Source organism: Hypomesus transpacificus, chromosome 14 (genome assembly GCF_021917145.1).
Source record: "Hypomesus transpacificus isolate Combined female chromosome 14, fHypTra1, whole genome shotgun sequence".
Classification (NCBI taxonomy): domain Eukaryota; kingdom Metazoa; phylum Chordata; class Actinopteri; order Osmeriformes; family Osmeridae; genus Hypomesus; species Hypomesus transpacificus.
The window spans coordinates 243,366-267,726 of NC_061073.1; the positions used below are offsets into that span (position 1 = coordinate 243,366).

Consider the following 24,361-nt stretch of genomic DNA (forward strand, 5'->3'; position numbering starts at 1 on the left):
TGATTATAACAGATCACACATCACAGTGATTATAACAGATCACACATCATAGTGATTATAACAGATCACACATCACAGTGATTATAACAGATCACACATCACAGTGCTTCTGTCCTTGAAGAACGGGGCTCTCAAGACTGCAAGACTCACGCATTTCAGCCATTTCTCACGCAACACGTTGTTACCCTGTCAACCAAGTGCCAAGTTAACCACATTCCAAGTTAACCATGTTAACCCTGTTCCAAAAGAACCAAGTTAACAACGTACCAGGTTAACCACGTACCATGTTAACCACATACCAGGTTGACCACGTACCAGGTTAACCACGTGCCAGGTTAACCACGTGCCAGGTTGACCACGTACCAGGTTAACCACGTACCAGGTTAACCACGTACCAGGTTGACCACGTACCAGGTTGACCACGTACCATGTTGACCACGTACCATGTTGACCACGTACCAGGTTAACCACGTACCAGGTTAACCACGTACCAGGTGCCCACCTCTTATGGCCCACTGAACCAGACAGATCCTAGACTCCTGTATTAATAAGCTTTCATCAGTTATATTTTTGTATTTTGCCACATGTATCTGCATTTGTATTATTTGTATAAGTGTTTTATGTTAGACACCAAGGAGACACTACTTGTTTGGCAGGTCATATATATCGTGGTCTGTTTTTGTTATTGGTCAATTCTTGTAGTAATATATTTTTTTCTTACATGCAGCTAGAAAAGTGTACAAAACTAAGAGTTAAACATTTGTAAAGGAATATGTAAAATGCTATTTTTTAAAGAAAGCTTTGTATGTACAAAAGAAGATGATTAAAACATAAAAGTTGTGGTACCAAATATCAAATGGCTGTTTTATTTAAATTATCCTCATCAACATGAAAACAACAATTGGTTATATAAGTATTAAATATGTTTATTAGTTAACAAGTCCCTTATTTTATAGTCAAGCACAATTTTCTTCCCAAAATGTTATTCAAAAAAGCAAGATGCAGTCAACAATATCAAATACTAATCAAAGCCCTTTTTAAAAGAAGATTTTGAAAATCATCACTTTGAATTAACACTTTCCTCTTCCTGTGAAGAACATGCCCTCCTGACCTCTGTAGGATCTGACCAGACCAGTGTCACTGCATCCTTAAGCACCCCAAAACATGAAGGACCTGTCTGACCAGATCCAGACAGTAACATACCTGCCTCACTCAGCAAAGGCCAATGAAATCACTTCAATTCTCAACACTTACAACAACAACTGTTAAAGTTCAAGTCAGCCTAACTGTGGCCATGCAGGAGAGAGGCTGGAGGAATTAAGCGGCAAAACAAGCAGCACCATGATTAAGAAACTGGAAGCTGTTCAGACAAGAACCCCTTGACCACTAGCATCATGCCTCCCTCACCTCCTAGCTCCCTTACCGCCCCTTCATCCACTGCCTCCCTCACCCCATAGCTCCCTCACCCCATAGCTCCCTCACCCCCTGCCTCCCTCGTCCCCTAGCTCCCTCACCCCCTAGCTTCCTCACCCCCTAGCTCCCTCACCCCCTGCCTCCCTCACGCCCTAGCTCCCTCACCCCCTGCCTCTCTAACCCCCTGCCTCCCTCACCCCCTGCCTCCCTCACCCCCTAGCTCCCTCACCCCCTGCCTCTCTAACCCCCTGCCTCCCTCACCCCCTGCCTCCCTCACCCCCTAGCTCCCTCACCCCCTGCCTCCCTCATCCCCTAGCTCCCTCACCCCCTAGCTCCCTCACCCCCTGCCTCCCTCGTCCCCTAGCTCCCTCACCCCCTAGCTCCCTCACCCTCTGCCTCTCTAACCCCCTGCCTCTCTAACCCCCTGCCTCCCTCGTCCCCTAGCTCCCTTACCACTTAGCTCCATCAACCCCTGCCTCTCTCAACCCCTAGCTCCATCACCCCACCAGTAGTCGTGTGTATTCCATCTGACAGCTTCAATACTAGGTGCTCCTGAGGAGAGTCAAGAGGCCCCACAGCCCCCCTCACGCTGTATAAATAACACATTAATGTTTCAACTGTAAGTATTAAGGTGCAGATCAAGCAGCAACAGCCCATCTGTACGTCAGTTAGCCTCGTGGGCAGCAGGATCAACAGCAGAACACTGTTCCTGTCTACTGATTGGTCAAGCAATGGGTTGCCCTCGGTTACAGTCAGATGCAAAGCTACTTGAGAAGGGGCTAATGGAGCAGTCTTACACTTCTCATCTGAGGAGGGATGAGGAGTGTGTGTAGTCTTTGGTGTGTCTGTGTCCGAGCCAGCCCAGGCAGGCTGGTGTGTGGTGGTGTGTGTCAAAGCTGGTGTATGGTTGTGTTGGAGCCACAGTCTATGTAGCGGTACGCTTCCAGAGTGTTCTGGGATGTCCTCACCATGTAAGAGGTCTTCACAGTGGTCCTGCAGACACATACAGATTTACAGGATATCTGATTGGAACAAGACAGCAGGAGCAGGAGGAGGGGGAGATACTCACTGCATGAACACCACTATGTTGTGAACCTTGATGCTGGCCATGGTACAAAACGCACTGGAGAGGGAGGGGAAATGTTAGCATAGATTTATAGCTCCTAGACAGGTCAGTGTAGATGTATAGCTCCTAGACAGGTCAGTGTAGATGTATACCTCCTAGACAGGTCAGTGTAGATGTATAGCTCCTAGACAGGTCAGTGTGAAGGAGAGGACAGCAGACTTACTAGACGTACGAGGCACTTCCACTGATCTCCACACTGACAGTGAAGTTCACCTGCAAGCACAGAAACACCTGGTTACCCGAGGGGGAGGAGGGGTGAGAGGGTAACCTGTCTCTGGCTAAGTGTCTGGCTGAGTGGCTTGATGGGGGGTGAGGAGGATACCTGTCTCTGGCTGAGTGGTTGGATGGGGGCTGGGGAGGTAGGGGTGAGGAGGATACCTGTCTCTGGCTGAGTGGCTGGATGCTCAGGATGTTGTCTGTCTGCTGAGTTCCGATGACAGTCTTCATGTAGAGCACCTGGCAGCTCACACTGTCCACCAGCACGGTGAAGAAGTTGGGGTTACTGAAGTTCAGTGAGCTCTGGAAGACGGGAAGAAAGAAAGAAACACTTTATTTATATATCACATTTCATACAAGAATTGCAGCTCGAGGTGCTTTACATAAAATCAACAAAATCAATAATACAATTGATAAAAGTAATAGATCTAAGACATTATAACAAACCACACTAGCCGCACTATCTGCGGTCTCTCGAATCCGTCTTAGACCCGAGCTGCATCCAAGGAAGAGGCACTTGAATCTGCCACCTCTTCATCAGCACTCAAAGGCTCTACCACTGACCTACTACACCCATCCTACCTCCACCACTGAGCTATACCCATCCCCATGCTCTACCACTGAGCTATACCCATCCCCATGTTCTACCACTGAGCTATACCCATCCCCATGCTCTACCACTGAGCTACACCCATCCCCTGTATAAATGAACACATAATAATGGTAATATTGTTGTTATTTATACAGTCTCACCGTCATGTTCATCATGACCTTCATGTTAGGAGGGTCAAACCTGACGATCACGGATCGTATCCCATCATCCTCCACCAGCACAAAGCGAGGGAAGAGGAAGAATGCCACCAGGAAGGAGGCTAGCAGGCACAGCACCGCTGATAGCACTACGTACAACTTCCTGTAGAGACACACCACTTCTTCTCAACTTCTTTGTTCCAGACCAGGAAGTTGAACATCATCCATCAGCTACTGTACACTAGGTTCCACAGCATGTGAGTGAGTGTAGTGCAGTAGTGTAGTGCAGTAGTGTATTGCAGTGCAGTAGTGTAGTGTAGTGCAGTAGTGTAGTGCAGTAGTGTAGTGCTGCAGTAGTGCAGTGCTGCAGTGGTGCAGTGCTGCAGTGGTGCAGTGCTGCAGTGGTGCAGTGCTGCAGTAGTGCAGTGCTGCAGTGGTGCGGTAATGCAGTGGTGCGGTAGTGCAGTGGTGCGGTAGTGCGGTGCGGTAGTGCGGTGCAGTAGTGCAGTGCAGTGCAGTGCAGTAGTGCAGTGCAGTAGTGTATGGACTGTACACTAGGTGGAGGGCCAGGAGGCATGGGATCAACAACTCAATCAATGAACAATAACAGACAGTGGTTGTCAAGATGGTGATAACGACAATCAATAGGAGTGATCTTGTTTCCCCTGGGATCAATAAACGGATCAGAAGTGATGAGGACTCACGTTCTCTGGGGCTGCAGTCTTTGGTCGCTGTACGGGATCAGCGCCACCAGCTCGTTTACCTGCTCTGAAGGACAACCACATGTGCATGTTAAAACCAACAAGCGTCGCCGTCATGTTCACGGTCTACGTATAGACCAATTATTTGTTTGTAAACAATCGGGATGCGCGCGCACTGTGGCTGCAGAAAACCGGGAAAGGATAGCATTTTAAATAGCAAAAGGACCACAAGGATAATACAAATAGTTAGATTTAAAAAGACCAAAAGCGTCGAGGAGGACATGCCTATAGGAGAGAAAGCGATTACCCAATGATCTGTCGCATCAGAATTTTGATTTGGGTCACGAAATTCTTAAAATTTGAGTGAGAATGTCACCCGGTACAGACCGCATAGTCGAGCGGCAACCATGTCTTCACGTCATGACACAAAGTTCATAATTTTACACTTTTACCGTCAATTCTACATTAAAAAGTCGAGCAGGGCAGCTTTCAAGAGATATGGGAATTCTGCTTTTAGTCAGCTGGTCCGATTATTTTTCTGATTTGTTTAAACTGGCAATCTGAGTGAGACTACATCCCAGTTACACTGTTTTGACGTTAGCCTCAGTCAGACTCGCTCACTGGCAGTGTGCACAATGTTGTATTTCACTCCATTCTACACCAGAAACGTCAGGGAGGACTACCTAATGTAGATACGAGTCTGGTGAAGATAGCCAGAATCTCGGATTTCTTTAACCTGTCTGTTTCATTCGTCATTTGCCTGAGAAAGCGACCTCCGTTAGCCAGGCTAGTTTTGCCCGATCACTTGGACAGGCTATTTAAGGGTATCGGGGTCAAGTGACTTTTGTGCATAGACAAGTGAACGTAAATGTATTTGTCCAAAGGCCAAGAGCCTCAAAAAATTAATATCAAGCCCTGCAATCCAGTGGCCAGAGATATATGATGACCTGAACGACACTCCAAGAGTAATAGAACGGGGAGAAGCTCGTCTTTTGCAACCCACATGCGCAGTTGAGCCTGCTTGACAGTTGTGTGGCGCAGGGTGATAATTGGTCTATACCACCATGGCATCAACGCATGGATTAGCGCGAGCTACCTGACGGGATGCGCCCGGTGCCCTGGCACGTCGGGCAGGTGATGCTGTCTCTGCCGGTAAATTCCACATACGGGAACTGTGCGATGTCCTCTTGTCGGTCCAGCCCGTCTAGAGAGTCGTCGTCATCTTCCTTGTCCCCGCTCTCCCGGCCCGTGACCCCGTTCTCTGGTAGCAACAGAAGGGCGCTGCCGCTACGGGACATGCGAGTCCCCATGTCTGCGCGCTGTCTCGCGGGTGATCAGTCAGCACGCCACGAGCTGGTATCTAACCCTGCTGTCGAGCGGACACAAACCGTCACGTGCTCAGTCGCAGAATGCTGAAAGACCAATGCAACATGCTGATTAAAATGGCAAAACTAGCTAAAGTAAAGTTCACGAGGTCACTGATACAAGCCAGCTGAGTCAGCACAATTACTCAGCCAATCTGTTAAGATTTAGCAGCACAGTAACTTGGAAAGCTAGCTATCTAATGTCAGAAAGCATAACTCAACATGCGCATGTTCTTTTCAAACAAACCAGGGATCTTACCCTTGCCGTATACATATCCATGTAATGTAGCAGTTCTATATAAACCAGTGAAATTTGTATTGTGAAAACTCACTCCCGTTCTGTCTGTTGTTGTTCCGCTTTATTCCTCTACTTCCGGTGAGCTCCTACGTCACTTGTTACGATGTGTACTTCCATCCTCGACTATGTTTACCATAGTCTGACTGACTTCACTTTTTCACTAAAGTTAAAGAAGTGTGGGCTCTGAAGTAAAAAGCAGACATTACTACCTGTTTTAGCTGGTAACTGGACCTCACATCATATTAATACATTTATACATAAAGACACTATTTCGTGTCTAAAGTGGACTATTTAGAACATCTTATATCATCTCATATATGGCCATGGGCGATCGGGAATTGTCTCTATTCACAACCATGTAGACATCGCTAACTCCCTCTGACTCATCCATAACGTACTTTTTTTCTAAATCTTTATAGCAAATGTGTTGAAACATTGTCAAAAATATTTTTATTCAACCTTTCGAAAACATTTCGGGGGGGGAATGTTCTTGCAATTTCTTAAAAAATATATATTTTTTCTACCTTTCTAAACTTTTTTGTTCAGACAGTGAAAGAAGAGAGGAGAACCGAGAAGCATCAAACAGAGTAGATGAAAGCAGAACACAATAGTACAACTGAGTACAGTAGGGTATTGTAGTCATCATGAAGCACTCATCAATGATGCAAACGTTCGTTTAGAAAAATTAGCTTGTACTTTTTTTTTTTCCATCTTTCTTTTTTTTCCAGAAACTTTTTATCAAAAATATTTCTTTCTATAAGAAAAAGATGTCAAAAAATAAATAGGGAAGTTAAGTACTGATACCAGAAAAATCTACTTTAGTACAGTAATGAAGTGTTTGTACTTCTTTACTTCCTATGTCTGCTGCTTTTTATATTCTATGCTAGTTTATTGTATTGATCAATGTATAATACAACATCTGTTCATGGATGGACATTCTCTAGTGATCAGCAGGCCCAAACGTAATACACAGATTTTTTCACATTTCCTGCGGTTATTCAGACTGAAAATCTGCGGACATCTGCAGATTTTCGCTAGCCTTCCTGTTCTGTTATCGGAGCGACCGAAGATGTTCCACAACAGTTTGACGGCAAACATGGTCGATTTAGCCTGACGTTGTCATACTCATAATTCTAGTCAGAATATGAGTCTGAAAACTCTCCGTTGGGCTGTGACTATGGGGCGTGTTTCAACCGAACTCGTAAAACAAATACCTCTTCGCTCAATTGGATACACCTACAACCAATCAGAGCAACGTAATATGTTGTCTGTTGAAAACAAATTCAAACCAAGGGCTCTTTCGTGACGTTGTTGATTACGTTACTGTTGATCATCTGTCCATCATCGTATAAAGCCCGCCCTGGCAATTTCATTGGTCCGCCCAGATCCTGGTTTTATATAGTTGTTCCCAATATGAGACCCTCCAGACCCAACTTTTTTTGTGGGCGGGGAGAAGTTGGGCTGGCAGCCAGGCAAGTCGATTGAATGTTAACAGACTTTGGAAAAACGTATTGATCCATCCTCATAAAGATCGGCTGAAAACTCCCTGGCCCTGTCTCTTGCTGTAATTTGGGTCGATAAGTGTTTCCTTTTCAATTCTCAGAATTTTTGGCTAACGTTTTAATGATAGAGACGTAATATGAGTTGAAAAGTGTATTTACATTTTGCCTCAGACCAATGCGTTCTACTTGAAAATCCGCGGGTTTTCGTCTGAATTCTGCGCCCGCGTATTCCGTTTGGGCCTGGTGATCAGTAACACATGGCAGATACGTTTAACACGTTCAGTCAGTGTAAATAAAAGATACCAAGACTTATCTTTCATGACATTCTCTTTATTCAGTCACATGACTATATCTTCTTCTGCCTTGAATCATTGTCTTCCTCAGTGGGCCTGTGCAAGAAGATAGGATCAACATCACTTGTATGTGTTTGTGTGTGTATGAGTGTGTGCGTGTGTGTGTATGACTCACCTCTCCTGCTTGTGCTGCCAGTCTCTTCTTCAGCTCAGCGTTCTCCCTCTGGAGGACCTTGTTCTGGAGAAGAGGATGACACTGCCTTAACCCTGCCACAACCCTCTCCTAACCCTGCCTTAACCCTCTCCTAACCCTGCCTTAACCCTGCCACAACTCTCTCCTAACCCTGCCACAACCCTCTCCTAACCCTGCCACAACCCTGCCACAACCCTCTCCTAACCCTGCCACAACCCTCTCCTAACCCTGCCACAACCCTCTCCTAACCCTGCCACAACCCTCTCCTAACCCTGCCACAACCCTCTCCAAACCCATTACTTTTAGATTGCATTTATGCATTTAGCAGCCGCTTTTATCCAAAGCGACTTCCAAGGGAGAGCTTTGCAAAAGTGCATAGGTCACTGATCATTACAACGAGGTAGCCCCAAACATTGCAAGCAGCTAAAACATGAAGCATACATTGTGAAAAACCAAATAAGTGCCAAAGGGAAGAACCATAAGAGCATGCAGTTAAACAAGTTACAATTAAACAACATGAAACTCAAGAAGTGCAAGTACAATTAAATAACATGAAACCCAAAAAGTGCAAGAGGGTACCTGTAGTAGAAGAACTATCAACAGTAAAATATTTCACAGCGAGTACAAAGGTTTAAATCCGTTATAATTAACCAACAAGAGCAACAAGTCTCTCAATAAGAGTCATTGTGAACCTTGAGGAAACTAACATCAGGTCCAGCCAAGCATTCCTAAGTGCCTCACTAACCCTGCCATAACCCTCTCCTAACCCTGCCATAACCCTCTCCTAACCCTGCCATAACCCTCTCCTAACCCTGCCATGACCCTCTCCTAACCCTGCCATAACCCTCTCCTAACCCTGCCATAACCCTCTCTTAACCCTGCCATAACCCTCTCCTAACCCTGCCATAACCCTCTTACTTTCATCAAGAGTTTCCAGCCCTCTTCCTCTCTCCTGTAGAGAGCTGTCCTCCCTGACCAGCCCTCATCCTCTCTCCTGTAGAGAGCTGTCCTCCCTGACCAGCCCTCATCCTCTCTCCTGTAGAGAGCTGTCCTCCCTGACCAGCCCTCATCCTCTCTCCTGTAGAGAGCTGTCCTCCCTGACCAGCCCCCTTCCTCTCTCCTGTAGAGAGCTGTCCTCCCTGACCAGCCCTCATCCTCTCTCCTGTAGAGAGCTGTCCTCCCTGACCAGCCCTCATCCTCTCTCCTGTAGAGAGCTGTCCTCCCTGACCAGCCCTCTTCCTCTCTCCTGTAGAGAGCTGTCCTCCCTGACCAGCCCCCTTCCTCTCTCCTGTAGAGAGCTGTCCTCCCTGACCAGATCACAATGCCAGGCTCCCTCTGCTCTCTTCTGCTTCTAGAACCACATGCTCTGCTTCTAGAACCACACGCTCTGGTTGTAGGACCAGCCTTGTGTTCTGGTTCTAGAACCTTGAGTTCTGGTCAGAGAAGGTTAGGTAAGGGAGGGTCAGAGAAGGTTAGGGTGGGTTAGGGTTTGACCCACCTTGTGTCTTAGGGCCTCCACAACCATGTCCTGCCCCCCCGGTATGCTCTGCCCCCTCTGGGAGGCCAGGAAGGCATCTCCTATGATGGATACCAGCAGGGGGGTCTGGGGGGGGAGGTCATCACAAGACTGAATTAATCCGTGGGCAGAATTCTCCCTGTACACTGTAGCTGTTAGCCAACTCAGCGAGCAGATGTTATAGCTAGTAGCTGAACAGTGCTGGGGATCAACACTCACAAACTTGCTGCTCTGGAGAAGGTAGCAGTGGTAGGAGTCTGCTGCTGGGTGTCTGGCCACAAAGCCCAACACTTTGGGGGAGGAAGGGAGGACGCCACAGAAGGAGACAGACAGGAGGGGGCATGTGTACAGCATGAACTGGGGGGAAGGAAAGATGGCGGTAGGGAAGGATGGAGGGAGGGAAGAGGGGGAAGAAGAGATCAGAGGAAGAGAAGGTGAAAGACAGAGAAAGAAAGTTATAATCATTTCTGGATTTTATTTCTGGTTTCACACAGCTGGCCACACTCTTCAGGCAGAAGACCACACCTGTTTCCCATCTAGCCACACCCCTCACCTTGGACTTGTGCTCCAGGATGTCGATGCTGCTCCCAGACAGGAACAGACACACCTTACTCTTCTTCTGCAGTTTCTCAGTAGAATCTCTCTCTGGAGTCTAAAAAGGAAAGGGTTTGCATATTCCCATCATGTTTGTGTGTGTGTGTATGTATAGTTGTGCGTGTTTGTGGTTTGTGTGTTTGTGTATGTAGGTATAGTTGTGTGTGTGTATATATGTGTGTGTTTGTCTATGTATAGTTGTGTGTGTGTATATATATATGTGTGTGTATATGTGTGTCTACGTATAGTTGTGTGTGTGTGTATATATATATGTGTGTGTATATGTGCATGTATGTATAGTTGTGTGTGTCCCAGAGAGGGCACCTTCAGGCTGTGCCACGCCTCAGTCAGGATCTGCATTCCATCCGGTCGTAACACCTCCACACGCCCTAGGAACTACACACGCACACCACACACTGATAAATAGCTGCATGGATTAACTCAGAATCTCTACTAATGTTTCCTTGTGAGCAGAGTGACTCATGATGTTGTCACCTTCACAGAGAAGGAGATCTCCTTATCCTCATCAGACACGTCACTCATCTTCTCTCTTCTGAGGAGCCTGGACCACACCACACAAGCACAGACCAGCACAACAGCTATTATAACCAGCACAGCCTCATCAATAATTAGTACAAAACTACAAAGTAATGTTTTACCTGGTGAATTATGGTCATTTTGAAAAACGAATTCAAATGACCACCACAACCCTAACTCTACTAATGGTGTTTAGTGATGTCTAGAACAGTAGACCAACACAGTAGGCATGGGCCGGTATCAGATTTTGACGGTATAACCTTGAGAAAAAATACCACGGTTTCACAATATCGCTGCTCTTCTCCCTATACACCAACAGCTGCACCTCCAGCTGTACACCACCCTCATGGGGCTCACCTCTGGTGGAGACGAGTCTGATTATAGGTGGGAAGCAGACAACCTGGTGACCTGGTGCAGCCAGAACAACCTAGAGCTCAATGCTCTCAAGACAGTGGAGATGGTTGTGGACTTCAGGAAGAACACAGCCCCACTCACCCCCATCAACCTGTGTGACTCCCCAGTCAACACTGTGTACTCCAATGTACTCCATTGTACTCCACTTAGGTTAGAATAGGTTATAGGGTTGAAACAGGTTTCTTGTGCATTTAGGGTTAGTATAACGTACTATCTATTGTTATCTGTAATTTAGGAAGTTTTAGTATTAGGGTTAGTATAGTTGATATTTATTGCTATCTGTATATGTAGGAAGTTTCACTTATTTAAGCTCAGCATTGATGTAAATTGTGTTCTGTGTACTTATATGTTATGTTATGCCAGGTGCTTGCGTGGTCTTGTCTTAAGAATTTCAGTGCCCAGTCTAACGTTGTGTTGTTCTGTGTACCTGATAAATAAATAAAAAAGACTTGAACTGTGGAGTCCTTCCGCTTCCTGGGCACTATCCTCTCCCAGGACCTCAAGTGGGAACTAAACATCTGCTGTTGGCCTCCTCAACAAGGCCTAGTGTTCACACTGACTTTAATGACTTCATGTCTTAAAACAATTGCATTTGCACTACTTCACAATTTGTGTAATATTTGTATTTTATATTGTATTTTATACTGTAAATTGGCAACTTATATTTTATGGCAACTTATATTTTATATTTTAAATGTATTCCACTTAGTATTGCTAGTTTATGTATCCTTAGTATAGTTAGACCATATAGCTAAATTTAAGATTCCTATATTTTTATTGTATGCACCTTCCTGCCAAAGCAAATTCCTTGTCTGTGCAAACTTTCATGGCGAATAAATCCCTTTCTGATTCTGAAAATATTTTTGTTTCACACAATATGGGGTCAGATGGTTGAGCGGTTAAGGAATCGGGCTATTAATCAGTAGGTTGCCGGTTCGATTCCCGGCTGTGCAATGACGTTGGGTCCTTGGGCAAGGCACTTCACCCTACTTGCCTCGGGGCCCGGTCATGCGTTTACACTGCAGCGTTTTTTAACGCTCTGCACCGCTGGCCTTCCCACAGTGCACCACGCTCGGGGGCGTGTTAGAAAAATTAATACAGAGTTGTAGTTCTCTAAGGTCACTGTTGTAGTTTGTGTAAAACGGTGTCATGGACAAGTGTGCAGACTTGGGTTCATGTACTTACAATGGCCGGGTTTCCCAGATTCGTTAAGAAGCTCTTAACGCTAAGAGCGTCTTAAGAACGTTCCAAGGATGCTCTCGAACGCTCTTAGAACGTTCTTAAGATCTTAGCGTTAAGAGCTTCTTAACGAATCTGGGAAACCCGGCCAATATCGATCATTATTGATAGGTGCTCCTGTCTCGATCAAAATACAGATTTTACACAGCATGATGCAAGGAATCAGATACGCTGACTAAATGTTGCATGATCTTGTCAACTAGGCTGTAGTACCGCACTTCATACATTTTTCCAGTAACATTCGCTAGGTTATGGCCACTACACATTTACTGTATGGCTTGCGAGTGACTGTCAACCTGCATTTCAACTTTGAATGTCAATCGTGTGCCGAACTAGACTAGAACGTGAACTAGACTAGCTAGACTACTGTAGTGTGCAGCTAGCACAGAAGAAAGTTAGAGCTACGTAGCTAGCTAATGTGACGAGACTGAATTTAACACACCAGGGAGACCGACAACCTCAGCAACCCTGCGCCAGGTATATATTTTTTGTTAAGGTCTCTTTAATCGTACAGAGGCGTATAAAACAAGACTGGGTGTATAGACAGATATAGGATACGTTTCTCCTGCATCTTGGAACCTAGAAAATGCATACAATGTGTTAATGCATCGATATAGTTTAGAGGTCATTGCAATTTCCCTTCTTTTGAGACTTTTTACTAACCCTACTTCACCAAATAAAAACTGTTTTCATTTTTTAATCTGTTTATCAATGTAACACATCCAGCAATGATAAGGGATTGTTTCCAGGTTCCTGAGGGTGTTGGAGACAGACCGGAGCAGTGAAGTGAACAACACAAACACCCCCCTCTCTCTCACACATACACAAACACTCCCCCCCCCCCCCCCCCCCCATCTCTCACACACACACACACACACACACACACACACACACACACACACACACACACACACACACCCCTCTCTCTCTCACAAACTCACTCACACATACACTCAAAAATTTATATACACACACCATCTCTATCTCTCACATCCCCCTCACTCTCTTTCTCCCACCTGTCGGTTCCAGCTGGTAGGATTGTCCTTCCTGTTCGTCACTTGGTAGCTGTTGATAAATCAACTTGCATAGTCTTCATTTAGCAAAAGCTTTAATCCGAAACTACACATAAATAGCTCATAAAGAAAGTACAGATCATAGTAACAGTATTTTATTGGTAAGAGTCTGTTTCCAAACAGTTCAAAACAACCGAACCAGAAGCGTAAACGTACCTGTGTGACTGTAGAAGAGATCTGGGGATGTGGCTCCTGGGTAAAGTCTGGAATAGGTAATGTTTAACCAGGAGACACTTCCTTATTACTCCTAGCTGATAAAGATCTCACAATGGGGAAATAACACTCAGAATATTGTTAACTGATGTTTGTGTTTATTTATCATTGTTGTTGACACAGTGAGATCATACAGGTTGTACATACATGGTTCTGACATCCTCTCTACAAGGATCTCTAGCAACATGATGATGATGATGAAGGTAATAACATAAGTGTGTTCCTTCACGATGGAGGGAGGGGGGTGCTGGGGGGAGAGGGTCCCAGTTCAGATGTTGAGGAGAGATAGGGGGAGGAGAGATAGGAAATGATAACAGGAGAGGGAGAGATTATTTGTAATCTTAACTTCAGTGAAGGGACCAATCAGCAGCCTAGGAGCTGCTGACGGACATGTTCTCCACCTGTGAGGTCAGGCCCTGGGCCCCGCCCCCCTGTTTCTTCTTCTTGCCTCCAGATTCCTGCTGCTTCTTCTGCTTCCGGGACACTTCCTGGTCGATGGGAGCCGGCTTCACGAAAGGAATCAACTCTTTCAGACCTGGAGGAGAGGAGGGGGTGGAGACGAGAAGAGAGGGGGTGGAGACGAGAGGAGGAGACAGGAGAAGAGATGGGGAGGAGGAGAGGAGGGAGTAGTTTTAACAACCCCATCCTGTTTATAAGTGTAAGTGTGTCTACATGTATATGAGTGTGAGTGTGTCAACATGTAGTTCTAAAACTGGTTGTTCCCATCCTCGATTGTGATTGGCTATATCGCATTCCATGCCGTTGTAAAATCCAGCATAACCTCACAGGTTGTCCTCATAACATTCTTTAACATTCCATATTACTGCGCATCGAATATTTCAAATTGAAAAAGACGGCAAAGATGTCCATCTGGCTGTTGCGTGGCAACGATTTATGTAGGAACTATACTTTGTAGTAGCGGAAGAATGACGGTTTATTATTAAACTATTTTGTTTTTCTATAGTTTTTATTGATTAAACCGTATCAAATATTTGTAGTAACAGTTTTAGAAAAGCAATAAGCCCCGCGAGTCCGTGGTTTACGCTGATTTTAGAACAGGTAAGGGGAGTTGTTAGGCACGACGCGAAGTGTGTGTGTGTGTGTGTGTGTCTGTGTGTGTGTGTGAGTGTGTCTGTGTGTGTGTGTGTCTGTGTGTGTAGATGAGAGTTTCACCAGTGGGCATGTAGTCCCTGAGTGTGTGTGTGAGTGTCTAGATGAAGGCCGAAATATGCTTCTGCGTCTCCGTTTACAGATGGGCGGGCGCACGGATACGCACGGATAGACTGCGTTTATGGTTCTCCGTAGGCTGTGGGTGCTGAAAACAATTCACCACCAGAAGAGTAGGTGGCGCAACGGTTTTTTGTCAAAGACGACCTGAGAGAAACCGTTTTTGTGTGGAAGTCGTCATCGAGTGTTTATTTACCTAGGATATCAAGTCGGAGCAAATTTACTAATTAGCCGTGTCATTAATAAAATACGCAAATTTTTAGCAATTACACTGCCCATTTCTCGTCACATTTGTAGAGTGTACAGTTTAGCTGAAAATATGAATTGTAAAAAGTTACAGCAATGGCGGTCAAAGGATTCTGTTCGTCCTGTTTATCACGGCAACCCCGCCCCTGACGCAAGCGGTTCTTAAAACTGACCAATCACAGTCAAGGGGGTATCCGTAACTATCCGAAATTACGACGGTTAGAAATTTCAGGAGGTGCACGTCGAGGGCTCCAGGAGAGGGCGTTCCCATGTGTCAGAAGCATATATTAGCCTGAGTCTCACCAGGGGGCATGTAGTCCCTGAGTGTTTCTGGTACGGTGACTCCCTCGTCTGTCTGGTAGTTCTCCAGAATGGCGCACATCACACGCGTGGTTGCACACATGGTGGCATTCAGCATGTGCACAAAGTCTACCTGCGCACACACAGGTGAATACACACACAGCTGAATACGTATACAGGTGAATAAACACACACACACACACACAGGAGAATACCATCACACAGGAGAATACCATCACACACACACACACCAAACCCCCTCCCCCCACCTTGTCCATCATCTTCTTGGTCTGGCCGTAGCGGATGCGGAGGCGGCGGGCCTGGTAGTCGGTGCAGTTGGAGCAGGAGACAAGCTCCCTGAAGGCCGCTGAGCCGGGGAACCAGGCCTCCAGGTCCAGTTTCTTACTGGCAGCGTGGTTCAATGCCCCTGCAACATGGACAACATGCTATTACAAAACACATACTCACAATATGTACTGAGAAATAATATGACTGATATATACTAATATACAATATGACATACAGTATCTACTGTCAAATTTATTACACCAAAGCAAAACTGTCCACAATATATCCAGACATTGATGACAGGTGTGACTGCAGTACGTCTGCTTCAGCACACATGGCTCGTATGTTTTGTCCAAAGTTAACACAATTGTGAGGCCGGATGCAGAAATAGCCATTTCTGCTGTATTACTAAGTGAGGGTTAAGGTCTTTATGTCAACTAATAAGAGAAAGGCATTTGCTTTAGTCTCTCTGGTGGCTCGTAGAAGGATAGTGCTGGAGTGGAAATCTCCTTGACCACCGAATGCGTCAGTCTGGCTTAATGACCTGATGCTATTCCTGAAATTAGGAAAAATATTAAGTATTCCTCTAGAGCAGGGTTCTCCAATCCTGGTCCTTGAGAGCCGCTGTCCTGCATGTTTTAGACGTTTCCCTACTCCAGCACACCTAATTCAAATAAATGGGTTGTTATCAAGCTCTTTCGAATCTGGGTAATGACCATCCATTTGAAATCACTTTGAGAGGCTAACACCTAACCCTAACACCCTAGATAATATTACATTTACATTTAGTCATTTAGCAGACACTCTTATCCAGAGCGACACAGTAAGTACAGGGACATTCCCCCAGAGGCAAGTTGAGTGAAGTGCCTTGCCCAAGGACACAACGTCATTTGACACAGCTGGGAATCGAACCGGCAATCTTCTGATTAATAGCCTGATTCCCTTGGGTGTGTGTTGGGTGTGTGTTGGGTGAGTTTAGGGTGTGTGTTGGGTGTGTGTTCGGGTGAGTTTAGGGTGTGTGTTGGGTGTGTGTTGGGGGAGTGTTGGGGGAGTGTTGGGGGAGTGTTGGGGGAGTTCGGTGTGTGTGCGTACCAGAGACGATGTTGACAATACGGTAGGGAATACCCAGAGACTGGTAGAACTCCTCCGCTGTGCCAATCATCTCATCAAACATCTCCCACGACTTGTTATCATGAGGAGACGCATAGACAAACTGCTCAATCTGGGGAGGGGAAGGAGAGGTTCAGTATATAGAAATGTTACATGTTCACAATTTTGTATTTTTTGTCCAAAGGCCTCTAATCAGCAGTGTGTACCATGACTAATAACAGCCTCCCCCTCCTCACCTTCTCAAACTGGTGGACTCTGAAAATCCCCCGGGTGTCACGCCCATGTGAGCCCACTTCCTGTCTGAAGCAGGTGGAGAAGCCGGCATATCTGATTGGCAGATCCTCAGGCTTCAGCCACTCATCTCGCAGGAAGGCTGCGATTGGCTGCTCCGATGTGGCGATCAGGTACTTCTCATCGATGCTGCTGTCCTCCGACTTCTCACTGCCCTTCCCTATCACCTGGGGGGAGGAGGGGGAGGAAAGGTTAGTTATACTAGTCAGCAGTCAGGACTATCACCTGGGGGGAGGAAAGGTTAGGTATACTAATCAGCAGTCGTAGAGACACGGGGCTAGTTACGGCACTAGTTACGGGGCTAGTCACAGGGCTAGTTACGGGGGCTAGTTACGGGGTCGTCAGGGCTCCTACCTTGTAGAGTTCGTCGTCAAACTGGCTGAGCTGGGCGACCTCCTGCATGACCTCCTTCCTCATGAAGAAGGGTGTGTAGAGGGGCGTGTACTGCTTGCTGTAGAGCACCCGCAGAGCGTAGCTGATCAGAGCTTGCTCCAAGAACACCAGCGGGCCCTGCAGGGAGGGGGGGGGGATGAGTGTGTATGTGTGTCAGTGTATCCATTGTGTGTGTGTGTGTGTGTGTGTGTGTACCTTGAGGAAGTAGCCCCTGCTGCCAGCCACCACGGCCCCCTTCTCCCCCTCGTACCCGTCGATCATCACCACCAGGTCCACGTGGGAGTACTTCTTCTGCACGGAGCAATCCCCCCACGTCCTCTCCACGCGGTTATCTGCATCCTGCCAAACACACACACTTTAATATATACACACACACACACACACACACCAGCCCCCAAGATGGGAAGAAATACTGTATTTAAGTAGATTTTTCTGGTATCATCTTTACTGTTTATTTTTCTGACAACTTTTTACTTTCACTCCTTACATTCTTTACACAAATATCTGTACTTTAAACTTACATTTTCAAGCCAGGCTTGTTACTTTTGTTTTAATCTGTATTTTGTGGCATGATCAATATTATTTCTTGTAATTGTGTGCCTGGTTCTCATGCACAACAAAAGGCAGAGGGCAACGAGAAGAATGTTTCATCATTGATGAGGACTTTTCTATACACTATGCTCTGCTTTACTCTACTCAGTTTTAGGCTTCTTTATTTATTGGAGAAAAAAAGGGTACGTTATGGATGCGGCAGACTGAGTTAGTGATGTCTACATGACTGAGAATAGAGACATTACTGATCACCCATGGCCATATATGAGGGAGGTGTTTGAAATGATCTGCGTCAAAAAGGATTCCTGGCAAATACGCTGCGTGTCTATAGTATCTTTCTGTATTAATACAATATGATCAGCAGTTACCAGCATGACACCAAAACAAGTAGTTGTAATGGCTACTTTTTCCTAAGTAATATGTCAGAGCCCACACACAGTGATAAAGTGTAGTCAGTACTTCAACTTTTACCAGAGTCTTTTTAAACATGAGTGTCTGCAGTGTTTCCCACAGATTAGAAATCTAATTGTGGCGGGGAGGGGTGGGGGTTGTCAGGGGGGGGGGGTCGTAATAATTCCTTCGTTAATAATTTGTTACACAGTTAATTTGTTAATAATTTGGTACATTAAATATTAATCCAAAATGATTCACACCTTCACAAATTAACAACAACTAACATATCATTTCTGCATTATGCATGTAGCAACGCTAGTGCTAAACAACTATTTAACTGGTCGGCTCCATGACGCCGAGTAAGTAGCTAGCTCTTGAGACTTCTCACCAAAAGAACGAAGGGGAAACTTCGAGTACTGTAAGTCGCTCGGGATAAGAGCGTCTGCTAAATGACTAAATGTAAATGTGAGTAAGGTACCTAGCGAAAAGTAGCCTCAACTTTCCTCGACTTTTAGCTACGGCACTAATGGTGAAGGCTTGCTGATATAGCTGTTGGTCTTACTAGAACGGCATATGTATGCATTGTTGCTAACGTGTGCTGACGTTGTGACTGTGTGCATATGTGGGAAAGACGCATGAGTGACAGAGAGACGGAGGGAGAGCAGGGGAAAGGAAATGCAGCTGAACGAATATGCTGCGTGTTTTAACCTAAATACCGATAAAAAAAAAAGTTTTACGAAACGCAATGTGTGGCGGCCGGTGTTGATTCTGTGGCGCACCGCCACAAATTAGTCTATGTGTGGGAAACACTGGTCTGTACTCATGTTTGTACTACCATCTCTGGCCAGCACACACACATGCATAGGAGAAGAGGAAGAGAAGCAGGAGGAAGATAAGATGAGGGAGGGGGAGGAAGGGAAGAGGAGATGAGGGAGGGAGGTGGGCGAGGGAGGAAGAGAAGATGAGGGAGGGAGGGGGAGGTAGAGGAGATGAGGGAGGGGGAGGAAGAGAAGAGGAGGGAGGGGGAGGAAGAGAAGAGGAGGGAGGAAGAGAAGAGAAGAGAAGGGAGGAGGAGAAGATGAGGGAGGAAGAGAAGAGGAGGGAGGAAGAGAAGGAGGGAGTGAGAGGAAGAGGAGATGGAGGAGGGTGAGGGGAGGCTGTGAGGCAGCAGTCAGACCTCGTCGTTGCTGATGGGTACGGAGGGGTGCAGCAGGTTGCCGATCTCTCTCAGGTACTCAAAGCGCCCGGCCTCCAGCGTCACCCGCTCGCTGTCGCTGCGCTGCACAGCCTCGTCCACCAGCACACGCACACGCTTGATCTGGGACACGGTCAGGGCCTTGGGGGGGGGGGGGGGGGGGTGTAAGTGTGTATGTTTCTATGTGTGTACAGTGCCCTCCAAAAGTATTGGAACAGTGAGGCCAATTCCTTTATTTTTGCTGTAGACTGAAAACATTTGGGCTTGACATCAAATGATGAATGTGAAACCAGAGATCAACGTTTCAGCTTTTATTTCCAGGTATTTACATCAGGATCTGATGCACAACTAAGAAAATATCACATTTTGTTTGAATCCACCCATTTGTCATGTGATCAAAAGTATTGGAACAGATATACTTAAAACATATTTAAGTGAATAAGACTTAATATTTAGTTGCAAATCCTTTGCTTTCAATAACTGCAGCAAGTCTGTGACCCATTGACGTCACCAAACTTTTGCATTCTTCCTTTTTGATGCTTTCCCAGGCTTTCACTGCAGCCTCTTTCAGTTGTTGTTTGTTTTGTGGGGTTCCTCCCTTCAGTCTCCTCTTAAGCAGGTAAAATGCATGCTCTATAGGGTTTAAGTCTGGAGATTGACTTGGCCAGTCTAATACCTTTCATTTCTTGCCCCTGATGAACTCCTTTGTTGTTTTGGCAGTGTGTTTTGGGTCGTTATCTTGCTGCATGATGAAGGCTCTGCCAATCAGTTTGGTTGCATCTTTCCTTAAATTGGCAGACAAAATGTTTCTGTAGACTTCCGAGTTCATTTTGCTGCTGCCATCATGTGTTACATCCTCAATGAAGATTAATGAGCCCGTCCCAGAAGAAGCCATGCAAGCCCAAGCCATGACATTACCTCCACCGTGTTTCACAGATGAGCTTGTGTGTTTGGGATCATGAGCAGTTCCTTTCTATCTCCAAACTTTAGCCTTTCCATCACTTTGGTAAAAGTTAATCTTTGTCTCATGAGTCCATAAAACTTTGTCCCAGAATTTTTGAGGTTCATCTCTGTACTTTTTGGCAAATTCCAGCCTGGCCTTCCTATTCTTCTTGCTAATGAGTGGTTTGCATCTACTGGTGTAGCCCTTGTACTTTTGTTCATGAAGTCTTCTGCGAACATTAGATAGTGATACCTTCACTCCTGCCATCTGGAGGTTGTTGCTGATCTCACTATCAGTTGTTTTAGGGTCTTTCTTTACAGCTCTCACAATGTTTCTGTCATCAACTGCTGATGTTTTCCTTGGTCTACCTGTTCGACGTCTGTTACTTAGTACACCAGTAGTTTTCTTCTTCTTCAGGACATTCCAAATGGTTGTACTGGCTATGGCCAATGTTTCTGCAATGGCTCTGATTGATTTTCCATCTTCTCTAAGACTCACAATTGCTTGTTTTTCACCCAAAGACAGCGCTCTGGTTTTCATGTTGTTTTCACCTCTGAATACAGTCTGCATAGACAAAACCTATCTTACCCAATCTGAACCTGAGTGTAGACATTCAGTGGTATTTATTGATTGAATAATGTATGTAATAGGACACACCTGGGCAACAAAACACACCTGTCAGTCACATGTTCCAATACTTTTGCTCACGTGACAAATGGGTGGGTTCGAACAAAAAGGTGATATTTTCTAATTTGTGCATCAGATCCTGATGTAAATACCTGGAAATAAAAGCTGAAACGTTGATCTCTGGTTTCACATTCATCGTTTGATGTCAAGCCCAAATGTTTTCAGTCTACAGCAAAAATAAAGGAATTCGCCTCACTGTTCCAATACTTTTGGAGGGCACTGTATATGCGTATATGTATTAATATATGTGTGTGTACATACTGAGAGTGTTTCAGCATTCAGGGCCTCCAGGTTTTGGGCATCCTCAGGAACAGAATCATCATCCTCCCCCACTGGCTCCTTCTTCTACTCTCACACACACACACATATATATAGATACACACCCATATATATAGAGGCATGCACGCACACACACATACACAGTATTAATACACATACACACTCCTGCTCCCCTTGCAGTGGGGAGATGATGGGTTCCAGGAGCCAGCATGCTAGAAACTAAGGGGAGGGGAGGCCCTACCTTCATCTTTTCTCCAATGCTTTTGCTGCACAGGTTTTTTGCCTTGTTCAGGTTGTCTGCAGTGAAGCGACCTGGGGGAGGGAGAGAGGGAGGGGGGGAGGGAGAGAGGGAGAGAGGGAGGGGGGGGGGGGGGGGAGAGAGGGGGGGGAGGGGGGGGAGGGAGAGGGGGGGGGAGAGGGGGGGTGGAGAGAGGGAGCAGATGTAAGGGGTGGGGGGAAAGTGATCACTCAGCATCTTGAAAACAGCCCAATGCGTTCTCATTAATTTACCTTCATACTAATGATGCGAAACGGACACTATGCTAACTTCAAAAACAAATACAGGTGTAGATTTACTATAGTGTCGTGTACTTGATGACAATATTGCCTTTTTTAGACGGCTCCACGACGCTACGGGGCGAGGTTTGACAGCGACAAGGCAGGAAGGGATTGCATCAGATTGTGAATTGGATGACGTACCGTATGGTTGTTCACAATATACCGATCAGTAGTTGATGGTTAGCTAGCTAGGTAAGTCACTACCAAGCTCACGGCCAGTGGCAGAAACACCCCGGTATACGATCAGGATATAACGTTGTTGTCATTTTTAAGCACATCACATGTGGCCATCATAAGCTAACGTCGCTAGGCAGATACAACTTCCATACCATGCGGACTCTTATTCAATGAATGGTGGTATGTCAGCTAGCTAACACGCTAGCTTCACCGGACGTTAGCCAGCTTGATGGTGGAACTTACATTTTCTCCATTCTGTATCTGCTTCAATAAGTTTATCCACAAGCGTCACGTCTTTGAATCTCTTTCTTTGTGTCTCTCTGACCACTTCAGGATCGCCGCCTTTGTCGGTCCGAAACAGGTCCAAGTCGAGCACCATGATTGCACGTTGGTGCGTCTGCTCACGAGAGAACCGAGAGCGGAAAGAGAGGAGCCGGTGAGAAACGTAGTCGTTCTGGCAAGCCAATCAAAATGTTTTTTGTTTTGACTTACGGAATTTTATTTTCGGGTTGACTACTACAGACAGGATTTTATCATGAACACTTGTTGAGAAAGACTGCTTTAGTGCCAGGCGGAAGGCTCTTTCTTTACAAGTCTTAAACAAATATATAAACTGTAAAATCTATATAACGCAAGGAATCGCTTTTTGTGAGTGTGTGGCTGTTTGTATGAAAGTAGCCTAGTGTGGGTGCAAGTTATGGGTTTTTAGTGTTACCATTAGCTTGAGAAACGGGCTAGTGCAAAGTGGGAATTTTACAGTTGTCCAGGACCCAAGGACGTGCGGTTGAAGTTGTTTGGAGGAGCGATTTGCGTTTCCGAAAAAAAAATATGGTTAAAAGATTACCATGTTGCAGCATGAGTAGGCCTACTTCATGCAAAATAAAGATCATGAATGGATGATGGGACTAAGAAGGATACAGATTGGAAGGAGACGAGAGCCATGTATTCAGTTCCACGTCATAAGCAATTGATAATATAGGAAACAAGAGACAGTTGGATGCATGTTCAAAAGCATGGACAATTTGTTCATGAGAATGAGTAGGCCTAATTTCTTTTATGAAATGCATAAATTACTACATGATGTGGAGGATGAACAAGTAGTTTGAGGATGTAAATTGTGGTCTGAGACATGTAGACCAACACCAACCGAGAGCTGCATCACAGGCACTGCATCACATGCACAAACATCCCAAGCACTGCATCACAGGCACAAACATCACAAGCACTGCATCACAGGCACAAACATCACAAGCACTGCATCACAGGCACAAACATCACAAGCACTTCATCACAGGCACAAACATCCCAAGCACTGCACTATTTATAATCTGAGACGTCAGCTGAATGAGGTTGTCTCGTCACTGGTAACAAGACATGTCAAGACACATTGTGCCTCTAAATTAGTAGCTTTATTATTTTACTTGATTGAAGATAAGGCATGGTCACTTATCCAACACACCCAACACATTATTATGTTTCCCAAATACAAACAAAAATATACTTTTTAATGTAACAAAGGTGAAGGTGTTCGTTTGCAAGTTGAACTGTTTCCTGTCTGACGACCTACCGCGCTGCACCTGAGCTGCTCCAAACTTTTCCCAAACTTTTTTGTCTTGTTTATTGCTATATTTTATATATTACTTCATTTATTCATTTATTGTGTCGTTACCGATGTAATCTATACATCTACTGTCTCAATTATAGGTTTACTCGGCACGGCTTTTTTCCTTGGAGCTCGACGCTACTGTTCCTGTTGAACTAGCCAATTCAACGTTCTGACGAATTATCTTGGCTGGCATAAACTATTAACGTAAGTTAATTATAATGTCTCACACCCACTCACATTGTCCTACATGTGTCATTTTGTTCGAAAAGTTGACTCTATTAGAGAGTCGCGTTCAGTCGCTTGAGGAAGAACGTATGCTAGTAACTTTAGATGCGACTGGCGCAACATCACAGACAGGGAGTCCTAGCGTGAGTGAGGACTCAAGTTTAGCCCCACCGGTTTCACCTTTGCAGCATGGTGGGAGTGGGACTCCGCAGACGTTAGTGATCGGTGACTCCATCACTCGTAACATTAGATTGGAGGGACCAGCGACAGTTTACTGTGTACCTGGGGCCAGAGCTACCGACATAGAAGCTAATCTTAGGGTGCTGGCTAGCACTAGGGCTAAGGCAAATGCCCAAGCTAAGGCACATGGCGCACGCACTGATGATAGGTATGAGAATATTGTCATTCATGTCGGCACCAATGATGTTAGGCTGAGGCAGTCAGAGGTC

The 24,361-nt window shown here is 45.6% G+C and overlaps 3 protein-coding genes across 9 annotated transcripts; all 3 read right to left on the reverse strand.

The window, feature by feature from the left end:
* Nucleotides 1–1,794: 1,794 nt before the first annotated feature.
* Nucleotides 1,795–6,928, reverse strand: tmem106c (transmembrane protein 106C). 6 transcript variants are annotated; one of them, XM_047033779.1, is made up of 8 exons: nt 5,903–6,928; nt 5,303–5,572; nt 4,210–4,273; nt 3,509–3,668; nt 2,918–3,058; nt 2,703–2,752; nt 2,483–2,536; nt 1,795–2,406 (listed from the first exon to the last, which is right to left on the reverse strand). In XM_047033779.1, exons 2-8 carry the CDS (start codon nt 5,514–5,516, stop codon nt 2,304–2,306), a joined length of 786 nt encoding a protein of 261 aa, XP_046889735.1. In that variant the 5' UTR covers nt 5,517–5,572; nt 5,903–6,928; the 3' UTR covers nt 1,795–2,303. The 6 variants fall into 6 exon arrangements, with proteins under 6 accessions (XP_046889735.1, XP_046889734.1, XP_046889733.1 ...); XM_047033778.1 differs by having other exon boundaries at nt 5,303–5,575; XM_047033777.1 differs by having other exon boundaries at nt 5,303–5,618.
* A 756-nt stretch (nt 6,929–7,684) lies between these two features.
* Nucleotides 7,685–13,474, reverse strand: LOC124476974 (PTB domain-containing engulfment adapter protein 1-like). 2 transcript variants are annotated; one of them, XM_047034445.1, is made up of 9 exons: nt 13,386–13,474; nt 13,173–13,221; nt 10,462–10,528; nt 10,291–10,362; nt 9,926–10,024; nt 9,592–9,729; nt 9,355–9,459; nt 7,839–7,901; nt 7,685–7,759 (listed from the first exon to the last, which is right to left on the reverse strand). In XM_047034445.1, exons 3-9 carry the CDS (start codon nt 10,507–10,509, stop codon nt 7,751–7,753), a joined length of 534 nt encoding a protein of 177 aa, XP_046890401.1. In that variant the 5' UTR covers nt 10,510–10,528; nt 13,173–13,221; nt 13,386–13,474; the 3' UTR covers nt 7,685–7,750. The 2 variants fall into 2 exon arrangements, with proteins under 2 accessions (XP_046890401.1, XP_046890402.1); XM_047034446.1 differs by having other exon boundaries at nt 13,132–13,221.
* A 46-nt stretch (nt 13,475–13,520) lies between these two features.
* Nucleotides 13,521–22,517, reverse strand: sars1 (seryl-tRNA synthetase 1). Its single transcript, XM_047034444.1, has 11 exons — nt 22,325–22,517; nt 21,588–21,658; nt 21,329–21,412; nt 19,420–19,578; nt 17,493–17,636; nt 17,259–17,414; nt 16,850–17,071; nt 16,596–16,725; nt 15,485–15,642; nt 15,219–15,348; nt 13,521–13,977 (listed from the first exon to the last, which is right to left on the reverse strand). Exons 1-11 carry the CDS (start codon nt 22,458–22,460, stop codon nt 13,814–13,816), a joined length of 1,554 nt encoding a protein of 517 aa, XP_046890400.1. The 5' UTR covers nt 22,461–22,517; the 3' UTR covers nt 13,521–13,813.
* Between the last annotated feature and the right edge of the window lie 1,844 nt (nt 22,518–24,361).

Excerpts from the sequence above, each read along its gene's own strand:
- LOC124476974 (XM_047034445.1), bottom strand. The coding sequence starts at position 10,509 with ATGAGTGACGTGTCTGATGAGGATAAGGAGATCTCCTTCTCTGTGAAG. Across the intron at positions 10,025-10,290 it reads AGGCGTGGCACAGCCTGAAG|ACTCCAGAGAGAGATTCTAC; the intron begins GTGCCCTCTCTG and ends TTTCCTTTTTAG. Across the intron at positions 9,730-9,925 it reads TCCTGGAGCACAAGTCCAAG|TTCATGCTGTACACATGCCC; the intron begins GTGAGGGGTGTG and ends CCTTCCCCCCAG.
- tmem106c (XM_047033779.1), bottom strand. The coding sequence starts at position 5,516 with ATGGGGACTCGCATGTCCCGTAGCGGCAGCGCCCTTCTGTTGCTACCA. Across the intron at positions 3,669-4,209 it reads AGACTGCAGCCCCAGAGAAC|GAAGTTGTACGTAGTGCTAT; the intron begins GTGAGTCCTCAT and ends GTGTCTCTACAG. Across the intron at positions 3,059-3,508 it reads AGGTCATGATGAACATGACG|AGCTCACTGAACTTCAGTAA; the intron begins GTGAGACTGTAT and ends CCCGTCTTCCAG.
- sars1 (XM_047034444.1), bottom strand. The coding sequence starts at position 22,460 with ATGGTGCTCGACTTGGACCTGTTTCGGACCGACAAAGGCGGCGATCCT. Across the intron at positions 21,659-22,324 it reads AGATACAGAATGGAGAAAAT|GTCGCTTCACTGCAGACAAC; the intron begins GTAAGTTCCACC and ends TCCCTCCCCCAG. Across the intron at positions 17,415-17,492 it reads GCAGGGGCTACTTCCTCAAG|GGCCCGCTGGTGTTCTTGGA; the intron begins GTACACACACAC and ends CCCTCCCTGCAG.